Source organism: Sceloporus occidentalis, unplaced genomic scaffold (assembly GCF_023333645.1).
Source record: "Sceloporus occidentalis isolate IW3139 unplaced genomic scaffold, rSceOcc1.0.p SCAF_1, whole genome shotgun sequence".
NCBI lineage: Eukaryota > Metazoa > Chordata > Lepidosauria > Squamata > Phrynosomatidae > Sceloporus > Sceloporus occidentalis.
Window position 1 is genome coordinate 212,189,880 of NW_028316981.1, and position 23,965 is coordinate 212,213,844.

General features: G+C 43.2%; 1 protein-coding gene across 1 annotated transcript; it reads left to right on the forward strand.

The window, feature by feature from the left end:
• Positions 1 to 11,923: 11,923 nt before the first annotated feature.
• Positions 11,924 to 20,094, forward strand: LOC149323323 (perilipin-3-like). The gene is made up of 7 exons (XM_089539467.1): positions 11,924 to 11,992; positions 13,836 to 14,031; positions 14,924 to 15,006; positions 15,971 to 16,193; positions 17,802 to 18,007; positions 19,191 to 19,328; positions 19,741 to 20,094. Exons 1-7 carry the CDS (start codon positions 11,930 to 11,932, stop codon positions 20,092 to 20,094), a joined length of 1,263 nt encoding a protein of 420 aa, XP_089395593.1. The 5' UTR covers positions 11,924 to 11,929.
• The last annotated feature ends 3,871 nt before the right edge of the window (positions 20,095 to 23,965 follow it).

Here is a 23,965-nt window from a genome sequence, read left to right on the forward strand (position 1 = left end):
CAGGGCTTCTGCCCAAGACTGGCAGCCAGCAAAACAAGGCAGAAACACACTGCCTGCTCCGCCCAGAGGGGCTCACTTTCTGCCTCCCTCCTTCCCTCCCTTGAAGGGTGTTTCCCCGACAGCTGAGGCTTCAGAGAGGAGAGAGGTGCCAAGAGGGCGGGCGTTGGCATCTTTGGGCATGGCCAGCTCCCTCTCCAGTCCACGCCCCTCAGGGCTTTAGACAGCTGACCTGGATTGCCCCCCAACCAAAAGAGGTCCTGAAGCCAGAAAGGATCTACAAAAAGTACAAGGAGAATACAGGAATTAAAGCCATTCAAATGCCAAGAGAAATGCCAGGGCAACAAAAGGGCTGCAACACGTGGTCCCCTTTCCAGGCCACTGCTGATGCTTTGAGACACTTGCTGCTCCTGCCAAGTGTACTAGATCTGGAGGGATCCCAAATAATGCCAGGCCCAGGCCAACCTGCCCTCACTTTCAAAAAGTCTCCCAGGAGATGGTTCCTAGGGAGCTCCGAAGCCACTCTTCCCATGACATCCACACTTGCAGCTATGGCCTGTTACAGACTGCCAAAATCAAGCTGCTTCGGGTCTCTTTGGAGGTATGCTGTTTAAATGATGCATGCATCCTAAGAATCTGGAAGCTGCACCAAAGCTGCCCTCCAGTGCTTAGGAATGGAGTGTGGCTTTGGCGCAACCTCCGGACTCTTAGGACCCAGGCATCATTTAAATAGCATACCTCCAAAGAGACCTGAAGCAGCTTTATTTTGGCAGTCTGTAACAGGCCTATAATCCATTTTGAGAACACTTTGGCTGCCATGGCTCCATGCTATGGAGTTCTGGGCATGGGGGGTTTGTGGTGGCACCAGAGCTCCAAGCTTCTTGGCAGTAAGAGCTGTTCAACAGTGGAAGACACTTCCTTGGAGGGTGGTGGAGTCTCCTTCTTTGGAAGTGTTTTCATAGAATCCTAGAGTTGGAAGAGACCCTAAGGGCCATCCAGTTCAAACCTTGCACAAATCACATGCTCTCAGCCTCAGGGAAAGGCAATGACAAACTTATTCTGAACAAACCTTACCAAGAAAACCCCATTATATAGTCGCCATTAAGTCAGAAACGACTTGAAGGTACAAACAACAAAATCATCTGGAGTGCTATGCTTTCCCCACCCCTGATGTAGGTTGTTCACACCTGTATGTAGCTACTTTGGCATTACAAGATAGAAAGGAATCACTGAGAAAGAAAAAGACATTTCTAGCATGAGCTTTCACGGGATCTAGTCAATTTCTTCAGATGTCTGTGACTGAAGACAAGTGTGAGAAATCATGTTTCTCATGCTGTCGGACAGGAATTCCCAGCATTCCTACATCAGCTAGGGCTGCTGGGAATTGCAGTCTAATTCTAACCTCAGTCTATATGTTATGGTTGCTGTGATAAACATAAGGGTAACACCAATGCTTCCTGCAGCAACTGAAACATGTAACACAGCTGTTAAGAGTTAAGATTATCCAACCATTACCTCATCCTACAGGAGCCAGCATGGTGTAGTGGTTTGAGCATTGGACTATGACTCTGGAGACCAGGACTGGAATCCTGGCTCAGCCATGTAAACCTATTGGGTAACCTTAGGTAAGCCACACTCTCTCAGCCTCAGAGGAAGGCACGGGCAAGCCCCCTCGGACCAAATCTTGCCATGATAGGTTTGCCTTACTGTTGCCATAGACTGGAAATGATTTGAAGGCACACAACAACAGCAACAACTCTCACCTCGCATTTCTCCAGAATTAATGGAGAAATTTAAGACAGCAATTTAGCAGCCTTTGCTAGCTAAGGGTGGGGCTAGTCATTCTTTTTGCATTGATTCTTGGACATAGGCCAGATCTCTGTGGCAATTAAATCCATTCCAATCAAAGGAGTATCTTCTGTTATCTAAAAATCAATAAAAGGGCAGAAAAACAGTAAACACCAGGATGCATGTCCAAAATGTGTTTTTTTTTAAAATCCTCTAATAGGGAAAATGCTGAAAATCGTTGCATTGCAAATTCTACATGCCATACAGTAAAGAACACCAGATTATCCCAGTGCACATTTACTCATGTGACCGATATATACCTTGCTACTTGCATCCTGAATTTGTGTCAGTATTGACAGAGAACACTATGAAGGTGAAAAGTAAGAATCTCTGATAGAGTAGCCATGCCCCAAAACTTTGTGTATCATTTTTTTCTTGGGGTTTTCTTGGCAAGATTTGCTCAGAGGGGGTTTCCTATTGCCGTCCTATATTATTTACATGATTGTCAGAAATAGGACATATTTCACTGGGCACCTAAAACATAACAAATGGGCATCATATGAATATGTTTGGAGAGGGCATTCTTTGGTTAACTGCCATTATCACAAAGGCCTGGTCTCTGATATCTCTCACCAAAACTTTGAAGAAGGCAGACCTGGATACAGGCCAGTTCAGGATTTTCCCAAGGCTTGTGGGCCAAAATCCAAGATCTAGGGATGGCATTAAACATTACTCATTAAGTAGTAACCACAGTTGCTCAGAGTTGTCATTCAAAATTGTACACATACAGAGAAAGAGCATATTTAATGTCTGGAAATTAAAACAGAAACCTTACCTAAGGGGCTACTTCCAGACTGAAATGAGGGGATTATTTTTTCTCGCCTATTTGAGGAGATGGGATAAGTAACATTTAATTTAGCAGAATGGAGGGTGAGCCCTGGTGCCACAGTAATAGGGGCAGGGGAGGAAGCTAAGTAAGTGCAACATAGACCCCTGGAAGGTCTTTTTAAATAGCAGCAATCCAATAAATTAAGCCTTGCAAAATTTAGCAAGTTGTTGCTCTATTAACTATGCAGGAGATTTGCACAGAGCCACAAAATATATATATTTATTTACTTTATTTATATGCTGCCTTTTTCCCAGGGTGGGAGACTCATCCAGCACAACAGATTTAAAATGTTTACAAAACATTTTAAGACCAATTTCAAATTGCCACATTAAAACATGATAAAACTGATAAAAATCATACAAAAGTTAAAAACAGAAATATTTGTACCCTTATCTGAAAATTAGGCAATCAGGGCCAGGCTTTAAAATCTGGCAACCCTAGCAGAACCTAGCAGAACTTCATTCAGTAACCTCAATAATATTTCTGGTTTTGAAATACCCTGCTTTTTACAGATTAAAACCACAATTTTGGATTGCACTTGGAAATATATTAAAGTCAGTGTAACTAATATATTCATATTTCATCTGTTTTGTTTTTTTTAATGGTATGCCCTTCACGTCCCAGTCAAAAAACCAATGCACCCAACAGACAGCAGCCTCTAGAACAGTGGTTCCCAACCTTCCTAATGCCGCGACCCTTTAATTCAGTTCCTCATGCTGCGGTGACCCAAACCCATTAAATTATTTTTGTTGCTACTTCATTAGGCGACCCCCATGAAAGGGGGCCAATTGTGTGGGTTTTTTAACTGTTGTCAGACCACAACACTTAGCATTGCTTATCACTGACTATGGCTGAGTCTGCACTGCAGAAATAATGCAGTCTGATACCACTTTAACTGTCATGGCTCCATCCTATGGAATCCTGGGGTTTGTGGTTTGTTGTGGCACCTGGGCTCTCTGGCAGAGAAGGGTACATATCTCACAAAACTACAAATCCCAGAATTACATAGCATTGAGCTATGGCAGTTAAAGCATTGCCAAACTGAATTAATTCTGCAGTGCAGATTTAGCCTGTGCCGATTGGGACTGCTGGGGGTCACAGTGCAACAACAGCACAATTCCCAACCCAAATATCCAAACAAATCTGTAAAAATAAGAAATCAAATTACAACTCCAAATGCCTCCTTCATTTTTTTTTTTTTTGTTTGTTGAAATGCCTGGAAGGAGGTAAACAGGTGAATCTCTCTAAGGACTGTGCTGCAGAGATGAAAGGGATGATAAGAGGTGTTTTGCACCTTTAATTGTTATGCAGCAAAATGAATTTCAGCAAGTGTAGCTTATTATACAATTCATACTTGCTGACATTCCTTCTTCTGCACAAATTTTAAAGATGTAGGAGAAGCCTGGTGAAGCCATGTGCCTTCCACAATTTTGACAATACACACACACATTGAGAAACACTGGCGGGATACAGACGGGCAGGGGAAGACGTCTTGGAGGTGTATTCTGCTGAATACGGAGCCTCCAGACCGCCTGCCCCGGGGGCGTGGCTCAGGTGATGGGGCTTCCACATGGGGGGCAGTGAAGACGCCTCACCTGGGGCCGTTTCTGACCCGCAGTTTCCAAACCACCGCCTCGGAGGACGCTGCAAAGAGAGAGGCAGCTTCCTCACGGGCGGCCAAAAACGGGGCTTTTTTTTTCTTTTGCCGGCTGGCGGATGTGCAGCTGCGGCAGAAAGCCTATGGGCACATTTAAAGTGCCCAAGCCCCTTTAAAACTTTTTCCCCCGCTCTGCCCAAGAACAGTGGTGGTCTCCTGCCAGCTGGTGATCAGCTGGTGTTGGCATCCTTGTCCGCTTGCACTTTGCCAGTGTCACCAGCATCATAGATGCCTCCTCTCCTTTGGTCCCCGCGCTCCTGCTGAATCTGCAATGCACAGCTACAGCTGTCTCCACTGCCACCGCTGTCCCCCTGCCATCCCCCATCACCTCCCTTGTACATATGTAAATATTTAAAGTTTTAGCGTTTTTTATTGTTAGGTGAAAATGGCACAGGAATGTGTGTAGGGGTTCACTTTAAAGTCCAAACTTTCCAAGCAGCGCATGCGTACATGTTGCTCTAGGGTTAGGGTTAGGGTTAGGGTTACGAGTCTTAAAATGCGCTGCAGCTGTGCTGCAGCTTCCACACCTGCATGGCAGCTGACGCTGCAATTAAAGCCTGACTGAAAACTGTGCATGTTCCAGGACCCCGACTCATTATGCGACGCAGCAGACACGGAGCTTTTAAATGGGCAACTTAAATTAGCGGCGTAGCAATTCTGGCGTACCGGTGCAGCAGCTTACAGATGGAGCTGCGCAGCTGCGCATCAAACAGAAAAGAAGCGGAAAAAAGCAGCACCTTTTTAATGCCGCTTCTTCCCGCTTGGGGCGTGCGGGGGGCGTGTTCATGGCGGCATTCAGGTAAGGGCTGTCTGAAGGCTCTACCTTCATGACGTCATGAATACACCCCTTTTTGCCCGTCTGTATCCCGCCAAAGTGTAGTGGTTTAGGTGTTGGATTAAAACTCTGGAGACCAGGGCTCAATTCCCAGCTTGACCATGAAACCCACTGGGTGATCTTGGACAAGTCACATGTTCTCAGTCTCAGGGGAAGGCAATAGCAAATCTTGCCAAGAAAACCCAATTATAGGTTCACCTTAGGATTGCCATAAGTCAGGAAATGACTGAAAGAACAGTACGTACACATACATATTTAATGCATGTTTCCAACCACTGTAGATCAGATGGGAAATAACAACCATTAGGCTTCCAGGTGCTAAACAGAGCACAGTTGCGGCTTCATAGATGAGAAGGTCCTTAAGCCAGCCCCAGATCACTTTTAACTGAGGTGGGATGAAGTGTGACAGCTAGTAAAACGGTCAAGGCTTTTGCTTAGCAGCCTGGTTGCTACTTTCTGGATCAGCTACAGTCTCTGAACCCTTTCCAAAGGCAGCCTTCATGTAGAGGCTCTAAGAAGGGCACAAGGCAGGGAACAGTGAGCAGCTGTAACCCTTCAGATTTTTTTTAGCTTAGAACCAATGATGACAGATGCTGAGGGTATCAGTCTAACAACATCTGGAGGGCTGTATCAGTCACACCTCAAGATTCACAGTTGTTGTTTGTTGTTATGTGCCTTCAAGTGGTTTCTGATTTATGCTGATCCTAAGGCCATCATGGGTTGTTGTTTTTTTTGCAAGTTTCTTGAGGGGGTTAGCAATTGCCATCCTCTGTGGTTGAGAGAGTATGACTTGCCCAAAGTCACCCAGAGGGTTTACATGGCTGAGATTTCCAGAGTCAGAGTCCAGCACTCAAACCCAAGTACTGGGAAGAAGGCAGGATATAAATCATCGGCCCCATACAGACTGCCAAAATAAAGCTGCTTCGGAACACTTTGAAGGTATGCTGTTTAAATGTTGCATGCGTCCTAAGAGTCCGGAAGCTGTGCCAAAGCTGTGCTCCAGTCCTTAGGACTAGATCGTGGCTTTGGTGTGGCTTCTGGATTCTTAGGACGCATGCAGCATTTAAACAGCATACCTTCAAAGTGTCCCGAGGCAGCTTTATTTTGGCCTGTCTGTATGGGGCCATCATCATCATCGAACCACTCCACCACACTGGCTCCTTCACAATAGTATAAGCCAAAAGTCAGGTCCTTGGTCTGTCTTTAGAGTTCACAATCTCCCTTTTGCAAATAGATTGAGGACACAGGAGTGCTATAATGAGCAAGAATAAGGGACACCCATTTCCTACAGTAACAATGTAATTAAAATCAAATTTATGTGCCTCCCTATAATGCTAAGAGGGTTTTATGTCTATAACCTAGATGTTGGGGGACTTGACCTCCTCCTCCTCATCATCTAATATTATTTTCTAAAATGTTCTGTCCAGAGTAGTTCACCCATTCTGTCTAATGGCACAGCCAGTCTTGCCTGCTGTTTCTTCTCAAAAAGTGCTTCCATAAGGAAATGTGGTTCATAGGTAACTACATTATAAAGTTTTCATCTTTTTGTTCAATTTTACCCAGAGAGCTTCTATGTCTTAAAAGCAACCTGGGAAAAAAAAAAGGGGGGGGGAATCTGTAGATGGAGCTTTCTCTATTCCTATATGGAAAAGCTACATCTGTTGGATTACTACCTGCCATGTTGTTCTTAAGGCCAGAGAGTATCCATGTTGGGGGGGGGGGGGGGATATTAAAGAAGTGGTTGTTGCTGTGCTCTGTGGCTTACCTCTCTGTTTCTTCCCAGTGCACCTGGTAGGAGTCACCTGATAAACGAAGTACAAAAGAGGGCATGCTTCTGTAGAAGTGGAGGTTTTAGCAGGTGAAGCTTGTCATGCATCTACATTTGCCAAAATCCCATCTTCAGCACAATCTTTAAAGCTGCAGGAACATCAGTATTTTAGAGCTGTCATGTACCCTTCTTGTGGGCTGTTTACACATACGTAATGGGGAGGGTTGCAAGTGTGCAAATCTTTTGTTATTTTCTATACTGTTTAGGAATTATTTCTGCCAGAGGTGCTTTGATTGTGAGTTCCCGCATGGCAGGGCATTGGATTGTATGGTCCTTGAGGTCTCTTCCAGCTCTATGATTCTACTATACTGATAATGGCTGCCTTGTGACCTATGTTCGCTAGATGGCTCAGAGAACACAAAAGCAAAGTTGTGGATGATCTGTCACTGCTGGGTTATACCAGTCAAGGCAGGAGATAAATGAGGGTTGAGCAACTGTGGCCTTCCATATTGATTTAGATATGTGTGTGTGTGGACTACAGTCCCCAGCATTATTCAGCATCAGCTATCTTGACTGGGGCTGTTGGGAATTGTCGACCAAGCCATTATATTCCCCATCACCATGTATGGATGCAAGAGCTGAACAGTAAATAAAGTGGATAAGAAGAAAATCAGTGCATTTGAGATGTGGTGCTGGAGAAGAGTACTTAGGATGCCTTGGACAGCCAAAAGGACAAGCAAATGGGTCCTAAAACAGATCAAACCTGAACTCTCTTTGGAAGCAAAGATAATTAAACTGAGCCTGTCGTACTAGGGCCACATCATGGCTCATTAGAAAAGACAATGATGCCAGGAAAGGTTGAGGGACATAGAAAGCGAGGAAGACCGCACACCCTAATTGTCTCTATTAGGGAAGTCACAGCTATGAATCTGCAGGAACTAAGCAGAGCAGTGGAGGATAGGCAGGTTTGGAGAATTCTCATTGACAGGGTCGCCATGACCCAACAACAACATATGGAAGGAGGTGTAATTCTGACACTGGTTTGAGTGTGTAAATAAAAAGCAACACAACCATACCCATGATGCTACCCTCGATCCATAAATGGATCAACCAGTTCTGGTGTGGGTTTCAAGGCAACCGCCACCAGTATGAATCTCACTGTCCTTGTAGGATCTGTCCTGTACTTAGGTTTTCATCATGAAAGGCAGGAAAAGCGGAAGCACAAAGTAAAAGCCATGAGCCACATACTTCCCAGAGCTTAGAAACATTCGTTTTGGACAACAATCCCCAGAATGCCCCAGGCAGCCGTGATCACTAGCCATGCTAGCTGGGAGATTCTGGGAGTCATAATACAAAAGAATAACTTTTCTGAATTCTGATGCTTCTCAACAGCATCATCCCATACCAGTTTATACAGAAGCAGGCTCTACTCTTGAGAAATGCTGGCACACTGCAGCCATAGAAATGCTTTCAGAGGGTGTTACCAACCGCACCTAAACCATGCCCTAAAATGCATCTGAAGAAGTAGGCTACATTTATATTTCTGTATTTATAATCCCAACATGCATCTGAGGAAGTAGGCTATGTATAAATATTTATTTATTTATTTACCTGCTTATTTATTTATAACCCCAACATGCATCTGAGGAAGTAGGCTATATATACAAATATTTATTTATTTATCTGCTTATTTATTTATAATCCCAACATGCATCTGAAGAAGTAGGCTATATATAAGTATTTATTTATTTGTTTATTTACTTGCTTATTTATTTATAACCCTGACATGCACCTGAGGAGGTGGGCTATATATAAATATTTATTTATTTGCTTGTTTATTTATAACCCCAACATGCATCTGGAGAAGTAGTCTATATATAAATATTGATTGATTGATTGATTGATTTACTTGCTTGTTTATTTATAAACCCAACATGCATCTGGATAAATAGTCTATATATAAATATTGATTGATTGATTGATTGATTGATTTACTTGCTTGTTTATTTATAAACCCAACATGCATCTGGAGAAGTAGTCTATATATAAATATTGATTGATTGATTGATTGATTTACTTGCTTGTTTATTTATAAACCCAACATGCATCTGCAGAAGTAGGCTATATATAAGTATTTATTTATTTATTTACCTGCTTATTTATTTATAACCCCAACATGCATCTGAGGAAGTAGGCTATCTATAAAGATTTACTTTTGCAACGTCCATTGACAAAAATAAAGATTGATTGATTGACTGAATATTTACTTACTTACTTATAACCCCAACATGCATCTGAGGAAGCAGGCTCAAGTCTAGGACAGCTCAGGCTACTTTCTTCAGTTAGTCTAACCCTTTGCAACCCAAATCCCATTGAGAATTGTAGAAAACTTCTGATTGCTTCTCTGGGCCATCGATCAAGGCTGGCCCGCCCCTTCATGACATCACCAATAGCATATAAGCCCAGGGTGGGTTTGGTGGCTTTTGTACAGCAGGGGGCTTTTGGGGAAACCAGATTTGCATTGTGGTAAGTAGGGATAGTTTTAAGTAAGTGTTGCATTTGGAAATGGTGTTTTGCTTGGAATGTATCTCTTTTTTTTTTCCAATCCACAAAACAGTGATACCTTTAATCAACCAAAATGCAAAAATTAAAAAAAAATGTTGCATGCATTTGAAGTTCTGGAATTTCTCCCCCAGTATCTAATGAAACCTGTTTAAGTGTGGGGGGAACTGGGCTAAGCCTCTGTATTCACAGTCTATCTCTGAACTCCAGATGCTGCAAAAGATGGAAGGAAGGGAGGTTTGGGGGTATGGGTTTGCAAGCTATGCTTGCCTAGCCATAGTTGGAAGCAAGCTACTGAGCAAAATGTCCCTAAGCTCTGACCTAGTTCTTACTCTGCTGGGGTCAGGAGGTAACTAGAATAAATGTGCTCTTGCTTTGTTACATTCCTAGACTTCCCAGTAACCAGATTCCCTCCAGCTGTGGCACTCTCTAGTCCCAAGAGATTTGGGATTTGCCTCCATCTTTCTTGTCTCACATGGCCTTTAGCCTATACAAGGAGAGATGGCTGCTCCAGTTGTTCTGTGTGTGGTTTTCAAAAGTCATTTTAGTCTGTTTTAAATTATTTGTGTGTTTAATGTGCTTCTCTTGCCATGGGAAGCCTTTTGGCTTGAGAGGCAGGAGATAGATGTTTGAAATATTCATACTAAATGAATGAACCAAGAGTCCTTTGATTGTGTGCCTTCTAGTCAACAACATCTTGGTGACTTTGGGCAAGTCACACACTCTCAGCCTCAAGGGAAGGCCCATGACAGAGCCAGCTTTGCAGTTGTTGTTAACTACCCTTGGTGAGGTTTGTTCAGAGGAGGTTGGCCATTGCCTTCCCCTGAGGCTGAGAGAGTGTGACTTGCCCAAGGCCACCCAGGTAGTTTCATGGCTGAGCAGGAATTGAACCCTGATCTCCAGAGTTGTAGCCCAACACTCCAGCCACTATGCCATGCTGGCTCCTGCAATGCAAAAAATATGAGATAAAACAAATAAAGACCACATGCTGGTCTGAAGGGCATTTCTATTTATGCATTTCTTGAAAGGCTATAGGAGATTGATATTAAATAAAGACATGGCCCTCTTGGGATATGGGGCCCTTTCTGGGTAGATTCTTAGCAGTGTCCCCTGCTGCTCCTGCAGCCATTTTGCACAAAACCTGGTATTCTCTTGGGTGGACTTGCCCTACCTTTCTGAAGGCTCCTCTTGGGGTTCCAGCATAAAAACTGCCTAAGGGATATGTGTGGCTTATTTTTAGGAGTCCTACAAATGGGCCAGAAAGACATGCTATTGTGGCCCCCAGCTTCAACTGCCCTGCTCAAGTCTTGCAAATGCTTGATTTTAACTGCCAATAGAAAGAGATTCCCTGTTTGGTCATGAAACCCACTGGGTGACCTTGGGCAAGTCACACACTCTCAGCTTCAGGGGAAGTCAGTGGCAAAGCTCTGAGCAAATATTGCTAAGAAAACTCCATAGGTTCGCCTTAGGGTCTTCATAAATTGGAAACTGAGGCACACACAACAGAACACACCTCTGGTTTAAATCCAGTTGCCAGTCCCAGTTAAAGTATACCCATTGAACAAATAATGATTTCTTAGGTCAACCATTAATGTAAATCCTGTTGATTCAATGAGCCCACTCTAGTTGGGCCTCAAAATACCTGACTGCACCACAATGCCTTCCTCACCCCCACCCTCTTCAACACAAATGGTGATTAGGAAAACCATTGTCTTTTTTGTTTTCCAAAGTCAGGAGGCAGGAAGAAATCTTTCTGGGAAGGGTTTCATTGCCTGGAGGAAGGGTCTAATCTGCTGTGCTAGGAATGTGTGAGGCAAGAGCCCAAAACACCCTTCTCTTCCATACCAGGAGGTGGCTGGGGGGGGGGGGGCAGGGATCAATAGTTCTCCTTGCTTAGGACTTTTGAAACCAGGCCAAACCAGTTGCCTGCTCCTGCTTTCAAGGAAGGATGATGTAAAAGCCACTGCTGCCTCCTGTTGTTGTGTGCCTTCAAGTCATTCCTGATTTATGGTGACCCTTAGGCAAACCTGTAGTGTCATGGGGTTTTCTTGGCATGTTTCTTCAGAGGGGGCTTGCCATGACCATCCTCTGAGGCTGAGAGAGTATGAATATCCCAAGGTCACCCAGTGGGTTTACATAGCCATGCCAAGATTCGAACCCTGGTCTCAAGTCCTGTTCTCTAGAATCCAACACTTAAACCACCACACCACATTGGCTTGCACTGTCTCCTACCATTCCTCATCCAATGCTCAAACCCCTACACCACTGTGTGCCAGTAGTGACTGATCATGCAACCCCCAAGCAGGCAAAAATAAAAACCAGTTCATCATAAAAGTGCTGCCACATTACTTTTTCTTTCTTTTCTCCCCCCCCCCCTCCTTTTTATGATATCAATATTGCATTTCTGCAGTATCTCCCCTGCTCATCCTCACCATGTCTTCTGCTGAAGAAACAGCAAAGGCCGCTAGCCCGAAAAGCCTCAAAGATGAGCGTCTGGTAGGTTTTCAATGGTGTACAGGTTTGGATGAACTGGAATTTCTTTCTTTTTATGTAAAGCCAGCCTGCCTTTTTGGCCTTCCTCTTTTTTACCTGCCCCTGAATGACATGGAAAGAGAGACTCTAGAGTGGTGGTTCCCAAACTTTGTACTCCAGATATTTTGGACTTCAGCTCCTGGTATTTCTGACCATTGGCCAAGATGGCTGTGGCTTCTGGAAGCTGAAGTCCTAAACCTGGAAAACCAAAGTTTGGGAATCACTGCTTTAGGGGGCGGGGGAGAGAGAAGATGCACTGATGCTGCCAGAGAAAGAGTTGAGAGTTAAGTGTGCGGGGGTATTTTCTCTTTTTCCACCTTCATGGAAGTCCTGTGTTACTAACCCCATCAACAAGTAACTCAGTGAGTTACCTGTCTGGATCTCAGTAACAAGCTGTTGAGTAACCTGAATAGTGACTAGTTCTTTCTAAAAGCTAACATGGCATACTGTTCTTGGACCTTTTGATGTTTCTCTTCTTTACAAGCAGCCCAGGCTTCATTTTGGGGATAGGAGAACCATTATTAGACCTTTAGTGTATGGGACTTGCCCTATCTGTTTTTTTGAGATGAGAGCTGAGACAAAAGAACTGATAACAGATAATGGGAAGCCTTTTGGCATAAATATGCTGATAGTGGCAGAATGAAAGGATAGTGGAAGAATGTGATGGTCCAAAGGCATTTATTTCTTTAAAAGCCCACCGTGCGTTTCAGCCTTTTTTACCAATTGGCTGCTTTCAGGGGCTATTATCAGAAATTTCTGGAGCTGCAGTCTGCACTCTCAACCAAAGTGGGACCCCCCCCCCCCCCCCGCTTTCTTCTAACACTCAGATGGTCCACTTTGAGAGTGCAAACTGCGACTCCAGAAATTTCTGATAATAGTCCCTGAAGGTGATAAAGGCTGAAAGGCAGTGGGCTTTTAAAGAAATAAATGTTTTTGGACCATCACATAACATGTGGGACTTCTATCTCCTTTCATTCCTCCACTATGAATATGTGCTTTCCAGTTTTTTGTTCCATAAATATGTGGATAATCAAATTCTTTTCTGATGGTGGGGAGAACAGTTTTATTTGCATAACAATACGTATATCCCCATCTTTTTTTCTGTCAGCCCAAGAGATTGTACATGTTGATCTTTTCCCTCTCTCCTCACAATAACCCTGTGAGATAAGTTAGGCTGAGAAGGCATGACTGCTGAGGTCACCCAGTGAGTGTCATAGTTCAGTAGGGACAAGAAGCTGCAGCTCTCAAATGCTGGTCCGACACTAAAACAGTGGTTCCCATACTTTGGTCCACCAGGTGTTTTGGACTCCAGCTCCCAGAAACCACCACCACCACCTGTTTGATCAATGGTCAGGAATTCTGGGAGCTAAAGTCCAAAGCATCTGGAAGACCAAAGTTTGGGAACCATTGCTCTAAAATCACTGCATCAAAGGCCAAGTAGGCTTCATCCCTGCCAAATTAGATGATGATGATGATGATGATGATGATGATGATGATGATGATGATGATATTTCTTACCTGTCTCTCCCCATGGATCGAGGTGAGGAACAACAATCAACAGACACACCACATCAGCTAAAATACACATCAATTTAAATTTGGACATGCATGCAATTTAAAAGGACAAGATACACACATACTAAAACAATCCACATTTAAAATTCACCATTTAAAAATTATCTGGCTAAGCCTGCTGGAAGAGACTGGTCTTTGATGCTGTTTTGAATTCAGACAGAGATCTTTAGATACAAGAGGGAGCCTCTGTGAGGGTGCTACAAATGTGACTCTATATGACGTCTCTTCCTAGTGTGTCATTAAAAGGGTAGCTGAACTGCCCTTGGTCAGCTCTGCCTATGAGAAGGTGTCTGCAACTTACACTTCTGCCAAGGAGTCCCATCCAGCTATCCAAGCAGTCTGTGATAGGGCTGAGGTGGGAGTGAAGGCTATTGCATCTACAGCGGCAAGCAGTGCACAGCCCTTTCTGGATAAATTTGAACATCAAAGTAAGTAAATAACTATGGGCCAGTAGACCCAAATGTGTGCATTAAACTTGTCCTTCTGTTTTATGTTGGGGGGAAATCCCATCTGTGACTCTCAGCAGATATTGAGACTACACTCCCCATCATCCACAAATGATCAGCAGCAGTGGGAATTGTAGGCCAACCATGGCTGAAGGCCCATGGTTTCAGAAAGGCTGACTAAGTATGCAAAGTTTCTTAACACCAGGAAGGCAAGCCTAGGAATTTGACTCATGAGTGGCTGGAAGGTTTGTCAGATCAAGGCTAGAGATACTGTATCCTCTTCATGGCTGAGTTCTGGGCAAAGGATGGAAGAGCATCATTCTTCACATTGGCAGCCATTGCCAGACATGGATGATTTCCCTTTCAAATGATGCTAAAAGGAAGTATTCCTTCCTGCCATCAAATCTCTTACCCAACTTCGTGTCTTCCAGTTGTGTTGGACTACAACTTCCACAAACCACAATCAGCATAGCCAACACTGCCAGATCAGGGCTGCGATAACTGCATGCCACAGCCCCAATCTGGCATTTTTCCAGCCCCCCAAAAAGTGGCAAAATGCCACTCCTTTTTGGAGCAGGAAAAAACTGCCATGACCTTTCTACATTTCTTCAGCACAGCATGTGTAAACGCTGCACCGCAGAAACATCAGATGCCACCTGCCATCTGGTCGGGCAGATTGGATGACGCCACTTTGGAGATAGAGTTGGGGTGGGTGGTGGGGAGTCCATCCCGACACTGACATTTCTTGCCAGTCAGCCCCTGTGTCTTAGTAAGTAAAGTCTGGCTCAAATGCAAATAAGTCAGACTCTAAACCCCTGCATTCAAACAGCTGAAGAAGCTAACAAGAACCTGAACTACTCTTTTGCTTTTACAGTTACTGCAGTGGACACCCTTGCCTGCAAGTCTCTTGACGTGCTACAGGAGACATTCCCAGTTGTACATCAGACGGTGGACCAGGTAGTGGCTCAACCTTTACTCAGTGTTACACTGCCAAAGGCTAGCCCTCCAGAGGATGTTGGACCTCCATTGCCAGTCTTTCTCCATTAGTCATGCTGGCTTGGGCTGATGGGAGTTGCAGTCCAGCAATATCTAGAGGGCTGTGCTTTGTTAACCTCTGGTAGATGGGAGGCATATGGGGAACCAGATGTTACTAGACCACACTCTTAGCAATGATTTCAGGGATTTCCATGGTTTCAATGTAAGGTCAGCCCTGTGGTTAGGCAGAGTGAAGCAGCAGATCTAGGATGTATTGAAAGGTCAGAAAATGTTTTAGTTACTTAGATTTTTTTTTATTGTTAATGTTTTTACTGCCACAGATGGAGAGAGGTATATGTGGGATTTTCTACTTCACTTGCCAAAACTATACATCACAGCTTTGGTGCGAGAGGTTACATTTGCTGCGTTGCTTTAGACAAATGTTGGCCCTGATCCAACAACATCTGGAAGGCCACAGGTCCTCCCACCCTGGTGTAGAAAATGCAAAATTGATGGGACAGAAGATCTCATGACGGCTCTGTATTTGGGCTTGAGGTGCAGCTCTATTTGGGCTTGAGGTGCAGCTGCTGCTGTCTTCTGGCATGACTGCACTGCTAAGCTGATGCCCTAAGTTTGACAAAAAGTTCAGGAATACATGAGTTGGTTTTGGGGTGTTGTGCAATTATATTAACCATTTGCTTACTTTCTCTCCCTTACTGATCCTCATCTAGCAGTGCTACACAGGTAAATGCTAGGGAAATGTAAACATCCCTTCTGTTTAATTTCAAAGTGTTTGGGAACTAGAGCCCATTGAGCCTTCAAAGGTCTGGAGATCTTTTGAAACTTCTTGGTAGAGACTGCACTGAACCTTTGGTTTTATTATTACTTTTTGCTTTTTGATCTTGATGCAGTGATCCCATCTCCTTCCCCTTGGTCTTCTTTTCAGGTTGTATCTGGTGCTAGAGGCCTTCTCACAGAGTCCTTGACACCTGTTTATACAAGAGTCACAGAGGCTGCCCAGGAGATGGCTAAGTCTGCTATGAAGATTGGCATGGATAATGTGATGGAGTCTGATGTTGCGCAGATGATGATTTACCGTGTTGGCAGATTGTTAGACCATTCAGATGAATGGGTAGATGAATATCTCCCAATAACAGATATAGAGCTAAGTAAGGACAGTCTCTGGGTTATCTCAGATATGTAACTTAAAAAGATGGGGATTGAAACAATGTTGGTATCTGCACCTGTTCTACTAATGTGTGCTAGAAATATTCAGTGAGTCAGGTGGCAAATTGTTGCTACCATACAGCCTTTGGTGGCCATTCCCAATGCATCTTATGAAACTGGTGACTCCACCTATTCCCTCCTGATCAGCTAGGATTGCTGGATGGAGAATTGGGAGATGCTTGTAAGATAATCCTCCCCCCCCCCTCCAGCAATTCTGATGCTACTGAGATAGCTGTTCTCCAAAAACAGCAGGACTGGACTGAGTTGCTATGAGGTTGCAAGTGTTCTTCTCTCTTTCACCTTTCATGACCCTGTCCCTGAATTCTCAGTGCTCAAGGAGGGAAGGTTTAAACTTCCCATCCTTTAAATGATACAGGAGTGTGTGTGTGGAGGGGGGGGGGTAGAAGCATTTCTGGTGAATGTGGTCCTGAGGCCAAAAAGGTTGCCTTCCCCTAAGTGCTTTCCCCTTTGGTAATCAAGTGTTGGAGGTAGTGCTCTCTAACCTGCCAAAATCTCCAGAACTCTGTCTTGACTGTTTGTCTATAAAAGGTCCCATGTTCAATCCCTGGTATCTGTACCAGGGTGGAGAAATCCTGGCACATCATTACTAGTTGGTAGAAACAATACTGAGCTAACTGGACCAATATCATTTACTCAGTAAAACATTCACTATGGTTTGAGTGTTGGACTAGGACTCTGGAGTCCAGGGCTTAATTCCCAGCTTGGCCATGAAACCCACTGGGTGGCAAGTCACACTCTCTCGGCTTCAGGGAAGGCAATGGCAAACCACCTTTGAACAAATCCTGCCAAGAAAACCCCATGATAGGGTCGCCATGAGTCAGAAACAAATTGAAGGCAGACAACAGCAAAACATTCACTGTCTTCTCTGTACAATAGCTTCAATGGACATAGTGCTTACCAGCAGAAATACCTGCCCCAAGATGCCTTTTTACCTAAAATTTGACAGCAGGTAGAGAATAAAGGAGGAAGAAACAGCTACATGGACTGATATTTTGGGGCATCTCACTATAGTCATAATGAACTCACAGGACTCTTCCTTTTGAGGAAGAAATGAAGTGTGATTAGCCATATAAAATGATCTAATAAAATAAATAAAAATTTTATTTCTATACCGCTTTTTGCCAAGCAATCAAGGTAGCGTACAACAAGTTAAAACACATCCATATATACCTAATGCCCCCCTTAAAACAAGATTAAACAGTATAAGATTAAAAACTACATGTTAAAATCCGACTAATCCAAATAATAATCTCAGTAATTCACCCTGTTTTCCCCCATTGTTTATGATGGCAATGTTCTCAGATTACTTGATAAAGAGTTTGTGTTTTAATATTGCATTATAGTATTTTTATTATTGAATAAAGATTTATTCTTTAGCTGTTTGTAAAGTGCCATGTACATGAATGGTGCATAATAATAATAATAATAATAATAATAATAATAATAATAATAATAGCAGCAGCCATTGACTTCCGTTAAACTGCTGTGGCTATGCTGTCATCCTTCTGACCCAGTTTTCTTTTCTGTAGTGGACCTGGCAAAATCTGTAGTACTGGAAGACTTTGATGAGATTCCTATGCCAATACTAAGGAATGATCTGAGCTACTACATGCGTCTGAGCTCACTCTCAGCCAAGATTCGTAGGAGAGCCTACTACAGTACCCTAGAAAAGATCCAACAAGTCCAACGAACTATCGATATGACCCTGTTCCAGTTTGAGCAATACATGTACATGGTAAGAACTGGAAAGACCTCTTTGGATTGTTTGTTCCAAGATCTGTGTGTGGATGTTGCAGAAGGGTTCTGCAGATGCTTTGTTTGGAAAAAACCAGGGTCCTTCCTCTTGAAGCACTACATAAAATGTAATTACAGAGTAGCATATTGTGCACATGTAAATGATGGGCAATTCCTTGGTCTTCATCATACAACACAAGACTAGGTCAGGTACAGATGACAGGAATTTCTCAGTTCCCCCAGCTGTGCTGTTTCCAAGATAAAGCAAGCTATCTCCATTGCTTTTGAGCTTCTGATGGGCAGCTGAGTTAGTTTGTGCATGACTTTCAGTCCTTAAAACCAGAGGTAGTTATTGTGGCGGTTAACTATTTGCATCTGAAATGCTCTTGGCTAATCCCAGAATGTTGAGTCAACATGTAAAATCCCATTGATTTAATAGTTCTACTCTAGTCAGAACAACAGAATTTAGGCCTGTGGGTTGTATTAACATCTTTTGCTTGTTATTTACTATATACTGTTTCTACCTGCTCTCTGTTGCCTCAGCGGCCTTGACAGGGTGAGTGGCAATAGATGTTTCAAATCAGTAATAAGGCATATGGCCTGGATTAATGCTCTGCTCCTTAATTCTACATATCACAGGCTGCAATTCAGTGCTGAGAGGAAAAGTACAATTCTTCCAGCTGACTTAGGGATGGGGGATTGTGTTGCCCTCCAGATATTTTTGATTATAGCTCCCACAGTCCCTTACCATTAACCTTTCTGGACAGGGAAAGTTGCAGTGAAACATCTGGAAAGCCAAAGGCTCCCTGCTCCTACTTTGCCTAATATTTCAGTCCTGTTCATTGAGACTAGTCTTGCAGGCAGAGCAGTTGTCATCCCTAAAAACAGGGGTGATAATTGTACAACCTTCTAAATGTTTTTGGACTGCAGCTCCCAGTAACTTCACTACTGTCATTTTTTGGCTAGGTCTGGTGGGACCTTGGAGGGTGGCACAATTGTTGGAGGAAATCATTAAGAATGCTTTGTTTGTTGCTGAATTAAGTAGAGTATCTTCTAGGAAACTGTTGAAAGAAGGGTAACAGCCAATACTAAATGAGCAGGCGGTGTAGCTTCAGAGCCAAGAATGGCAGTATCTGTAAGGATTGTGTTTGTATTATATGGCACTGTTTCCAAAACTCTTCCAGATGAAATTTACCTTGCGAACATGGGAGTATAAATTTCAACAAGGCCAGGAGAAGCTGCGACAGATGTTTCAAGAATATGTCAGAGGATGGCCAAAGCGGAGCCAGTTCATTGAGTTCAGTCAGTTCGGTGAGGAGGAGGTATGTTGGCACCAATGCAAGGAGTGGAAGTGACTTCCAGAATACTCTGGTCAGCATGGCCATGTGGGCTAAGGAGTGGTTGTTGTTGTTGTCTACATTCAAGTCATTTCTGCCATATGGCGACCATGAGCTGAGTCTACCATGGGGCTTTCTTGGCAAATTTCTTCAGCATCTGGGTTTGCTATTGCCATCCCCTGTGGCTGAGAGAGTATGACTTTAAAAAAGAACCTCTACTGAGGTGTGTGAGGCTAAATAATTGGCATCACTGACCAATACATGAACAAATGGGCTTGTGCTGGTGGACATCTTGGTGTGTATTGTTTTTGCAAATGTCATTGGACTCATTCAAGTCAATGTCTCAAGTTGGTATGTGATGGCCGCATGGCCCTAATAAGCCTCTTTTCTATAACAGATGGCATCCCAGGCTCTGAAAGTATCCCAAACCGTTGCCCAGCAGATGTATGCTAACTGCTTGCAGGTCCTGGCTGACATGGAGGACCTCCCTGTTGATGTCAAAGAAAAAATCCAGCAAGCTCAAAGCAACGCGGAAGAGCTGCAGGCTGCCCTCACCAGGGCCCAAAGCTTCCAAGGTGTTCCTATTCCTCTCCGGCATTGGAGCTCAGAGAGGAGGGCCAGGGCCCAGCAAGCCATGGAGTATGAGTCAAGGAAACCTCCTCACACAGGGGTGGTTGGGCCTCTCTCCTCTGCTGGAGTTCATTCACAAGAGGTAACTGATCCAGAGGAGAGTGCAAAGGTGGTTGCCTGAAAGAGTTTTGTCTTCTATTCAGGGGCCCTAGGTAATTGTCTACCTCTCATAAGTATTGTCTATAAAAGGCCTAAGATCTGAATATTCATTGCTAATGGAAAGAAGAGAGCCAGTTACCGACTTAGAAAGGGTCAGACTTGGTGGTGCTGGTCTTCCTATAGAATGGGAGAAGGTTCCAAATTGGGTCTTTAAAAACCCAAAAACTGGATAGTGTGATGAAAGAACATTTAGGATGGGTTTATCCCTCTGATCATTGTATCAGGCAGAATTGTGCATCTTAGCAATCTATCAAGAGGCTTGACTGTCAGAATCCAGGTTCCCACCTATGGAAATCTAGGCTTTTTGTATAGAAACAGAAGAGGTACAGATGGAATATTTAATGTAGCTGAAGTTTTTTTATAAATGAATAAAATTTGCAGTGGAAAATTGTGTTGTGGTCATTATTATACTTCCTGCACACAGGTGGTCTCTGAAGGATGAGTTGCTGTAGACTTGGGATTTACATAGTATCTGCCCATATTGATAATTCTTGTTGACATAATACTGAATATTGCATCTTTGGCATAGGACATGAAACATCAGCAAGAAACTGTTATTCCTTTATGTGAAAATAACTACTGCCTTTCAAATCACCGTATTTCTTGGCAAGACTTGTTTCAAGGAGGGGGATTTGCCATTGCCTTTATCTGAGGCTGAGAGAATGTGACTTGCCCAAGGTCACCCACTAGTTTTCCATGGCTGAGCAGGGAATTCAGACTGGTCTCCAAAGTCCTAGTCCAATCATCTAACTGCTACATCATGCTGGGTCTTTTAAAATACCGACAGGAACCTTATTACACAACCACATGATCATTATGAAGAACATGAAGAGGGCTCCTGAGATCACTTGAAGTTGGAAAAAAAATCTACTCTGGCTGTATAGCTGTTTACTTTATTCTCTGCTTTATGACAGAGGTGGAAAAGTGTGGCCCTCCAGACTATGTTGGACTGCAACTCTGAGCTTATTTCTTCATTGGCTTCACCAGCTGGCCCCTGGTAAAATGGAAGGAGTGTATCTCTCAGCAGGAGAGCCACCATCCCATCATTATTTCAGGCTTTGAAGTGAGCCCTTGGGGCATAACTCTTTGCATTTGTCTATAAAAACCTGGGATTTTATTGAGTTATGTTATTTCTATCGGCAGTTCTCATACTGGTCCTCCAGGTGTTCTGGATCTCAACACCCCAAAGTCCCATCCAGTTTAACAATGGAGGAATTCTGGGAATTGAAATCCAAATACCTTGTGGACAAGAGTCAGAATTTGATTTCTATGGTGCTGTATCAACCAAGGAGCCAGCATGGCACATGGTTTTAAGTGTTGGACTGTATCTCTGGAGACCAGGGTTCAAATCACAGCTTGGGCATGTAGATCCCCTGGGTGACCTTGGAAACACTCAGCCTCAGGAAGCCAAAGTCAAACCCCCTCTGAACAAAAAAAACCCCTGCAATTAGGTTCTGTCATAAGTCAGAAAATAGTAGCAAACTTTAACCATATAGCACATTTTACTCTTATGAGTTCCTCCCTGTTTAACTGCGGCTTTAAAAACTGTTTGGTACTTTTGTGGACTCCCCCCTCCCCCCCTATAATTGTCATATTTTGCAGCTTCCGATATTTGTGAATCCCTACTTGAAGCCCTGGTCCCAAATAGGTCTGTACAGATTAATAGGTCATGGCAATAGATTTACACTGACACATAAACACATACCTTGCCAACTACAGTCGGACCTTCTTATACACGGATTTTTTATACACGGATTTAAGCATACACAGTTTGAAAATGTTCCAAAAAGTATAAATTTACCTTGATGTTCCATTTTTTATTAGGGACACCATTTTGCTATGTCATTATACTTAATGGGACTTGAGCATACACGGATTTTGTTATACACGGGGATCTTGGAACCAAACCCCAGCGTATAACAAGGATCCACTGTACTACATAATTTGCCCTTCTGTTTAATTTCCTTTTTATTTCATCTTGTTTCATAATCTTGTTACACTCTTAAGACAGTGTGAAACCATCCTGATGCTTGAAATTTTATACATGGAAAGAGTTTAAAAACAGCAGAGAATCAGGAAGCATATTCATTCCTTGTGCCACTAATGGGTTTTTGAGAATGGCTGTAGTTTGAGCCATGTGTTTACACAGCTTTTCTAAATAAATGCCAAATTTTGTGGAGCATCCATTATTGGAAGTACCAAGAAAGAAGCTGAAAACCACTTGTCCAGGGTTGGAGCTGGAGAAAAGAGTGGGATGAATGGGATGTGGCTCTGATAGTAGAAGTGTATGGTCAAACCCCTAATAAATAGTCCTGCCCATTTGGTGGTTCATTAAAAACCCATGCCTGCTTTCCTAAGGATAAAGGCACTGAATAGAGCCACTGTCCTGATGAAACCCCAATTTGTGTTTGCTTCTGCTTGCCTACATATTTTTTTTCTTGGCTGTGGGTTGTGCTTTGCTGCCCAAATCAAGGCAAACTTTTCTCTTGCTTTTCTTGAAGGTACTGCATTGAGTGACCCACATGCTAGTATAGCACTCTTCACATAGTTTTACACTCGTGTAAACATCTATGGTGCCTATGTTATTTTCTAAACTGAAATTACCTGATTGCCTCGGGGTTTTTTGTAGAAAGTCTCCCATAGTTCTTTATTAACTAGTAATCTGCAGCAGTCTGTTGCAAGAAAGAGTTTCACAGGGATGCAAAAAAAAACACCAGAATGGTTTACACCAAAATTCAGTTTCACCAATAACGCATCTAAAACAATACTGAAACTAAATGGAAATGGTATAAGCAAAGAGAAACCCTAGAAATAATTATTAAAATAGAAAACCTAACCACACAGCAGCACTAAAAACTGAGGGATGTGGACAAATTAATATGGTGAAGCTATCCTTTAGCTCACTAGACCTCTGTCCATCCTAATTCGTAAAAGCTGCTAGAGCGAAATGCCAAGTTCAGTAGTGAAAATTGTTAAATGATTCTTCTGAAGGAGGATTGTGTTCAAACACTTCTTAAAAAGTAGACTGCAAGGCCACTAAAGCAATGATGTTTGGATTCAATTATGGCTAACAGCTAGTCTGCAATAACTTTTTAGTTTCCTTGCCATGCAGGTATTCCAGAAATTGAAGTGCCTACATGGTACATGGAGTACCCACATGGCCAGAAGGAGGAGGCTGCCTGCCTGCATGAATTTCCCTCCAGGACTACCTGAACTGAGGACAGCCACGTTTTGACAAAATGGAGGCTTGGGACTTGCATTGTCATAATTTCCCCCCCTCATGTATGATTTTTAACATCTTTGATGAAGAAGTCAGTGGAGCTTTAAAAGCTTGTAACATGTATTTTGTGAATTCTCAGAGGAATTCTCTCAGAGGAACCCCCTCTGAACAAATCTTCCCAAGGTAAACTTGTGATAGCTTTGCCTTAGGTCTCCATAAGTTGGAACAACTTGAAGACACACAACAACATTTCTGAAATGACTGGAGTCCCTGTTACAATGGATAGGATTTGAAAAATGCCATGAGAATTGCTCCAGAGTTGTAGTCCAATGCTTAACCACACCACCTTTGCAACCAGAAACAAACTTTCTGGTTTGTTTCTGCAAATGAAAAGCTTTTATCTGCCTGGGTGAATATCTAAATGCATCAGGTTAATGGGTTCTTTTGTCAAAGGCAAAGACAATTCTAGAACATGCCCAGAACAAGTACCAGTGCCCATACATTCCTGGTATCTGGGGCATGTTCAGGTCTTCTGACACTGCCAGCCTACAGATCTGGCATTGGTACAAGAACTAGTTGTTATACCTGACTTTCAGCCTAGTAAAAGGAGAGG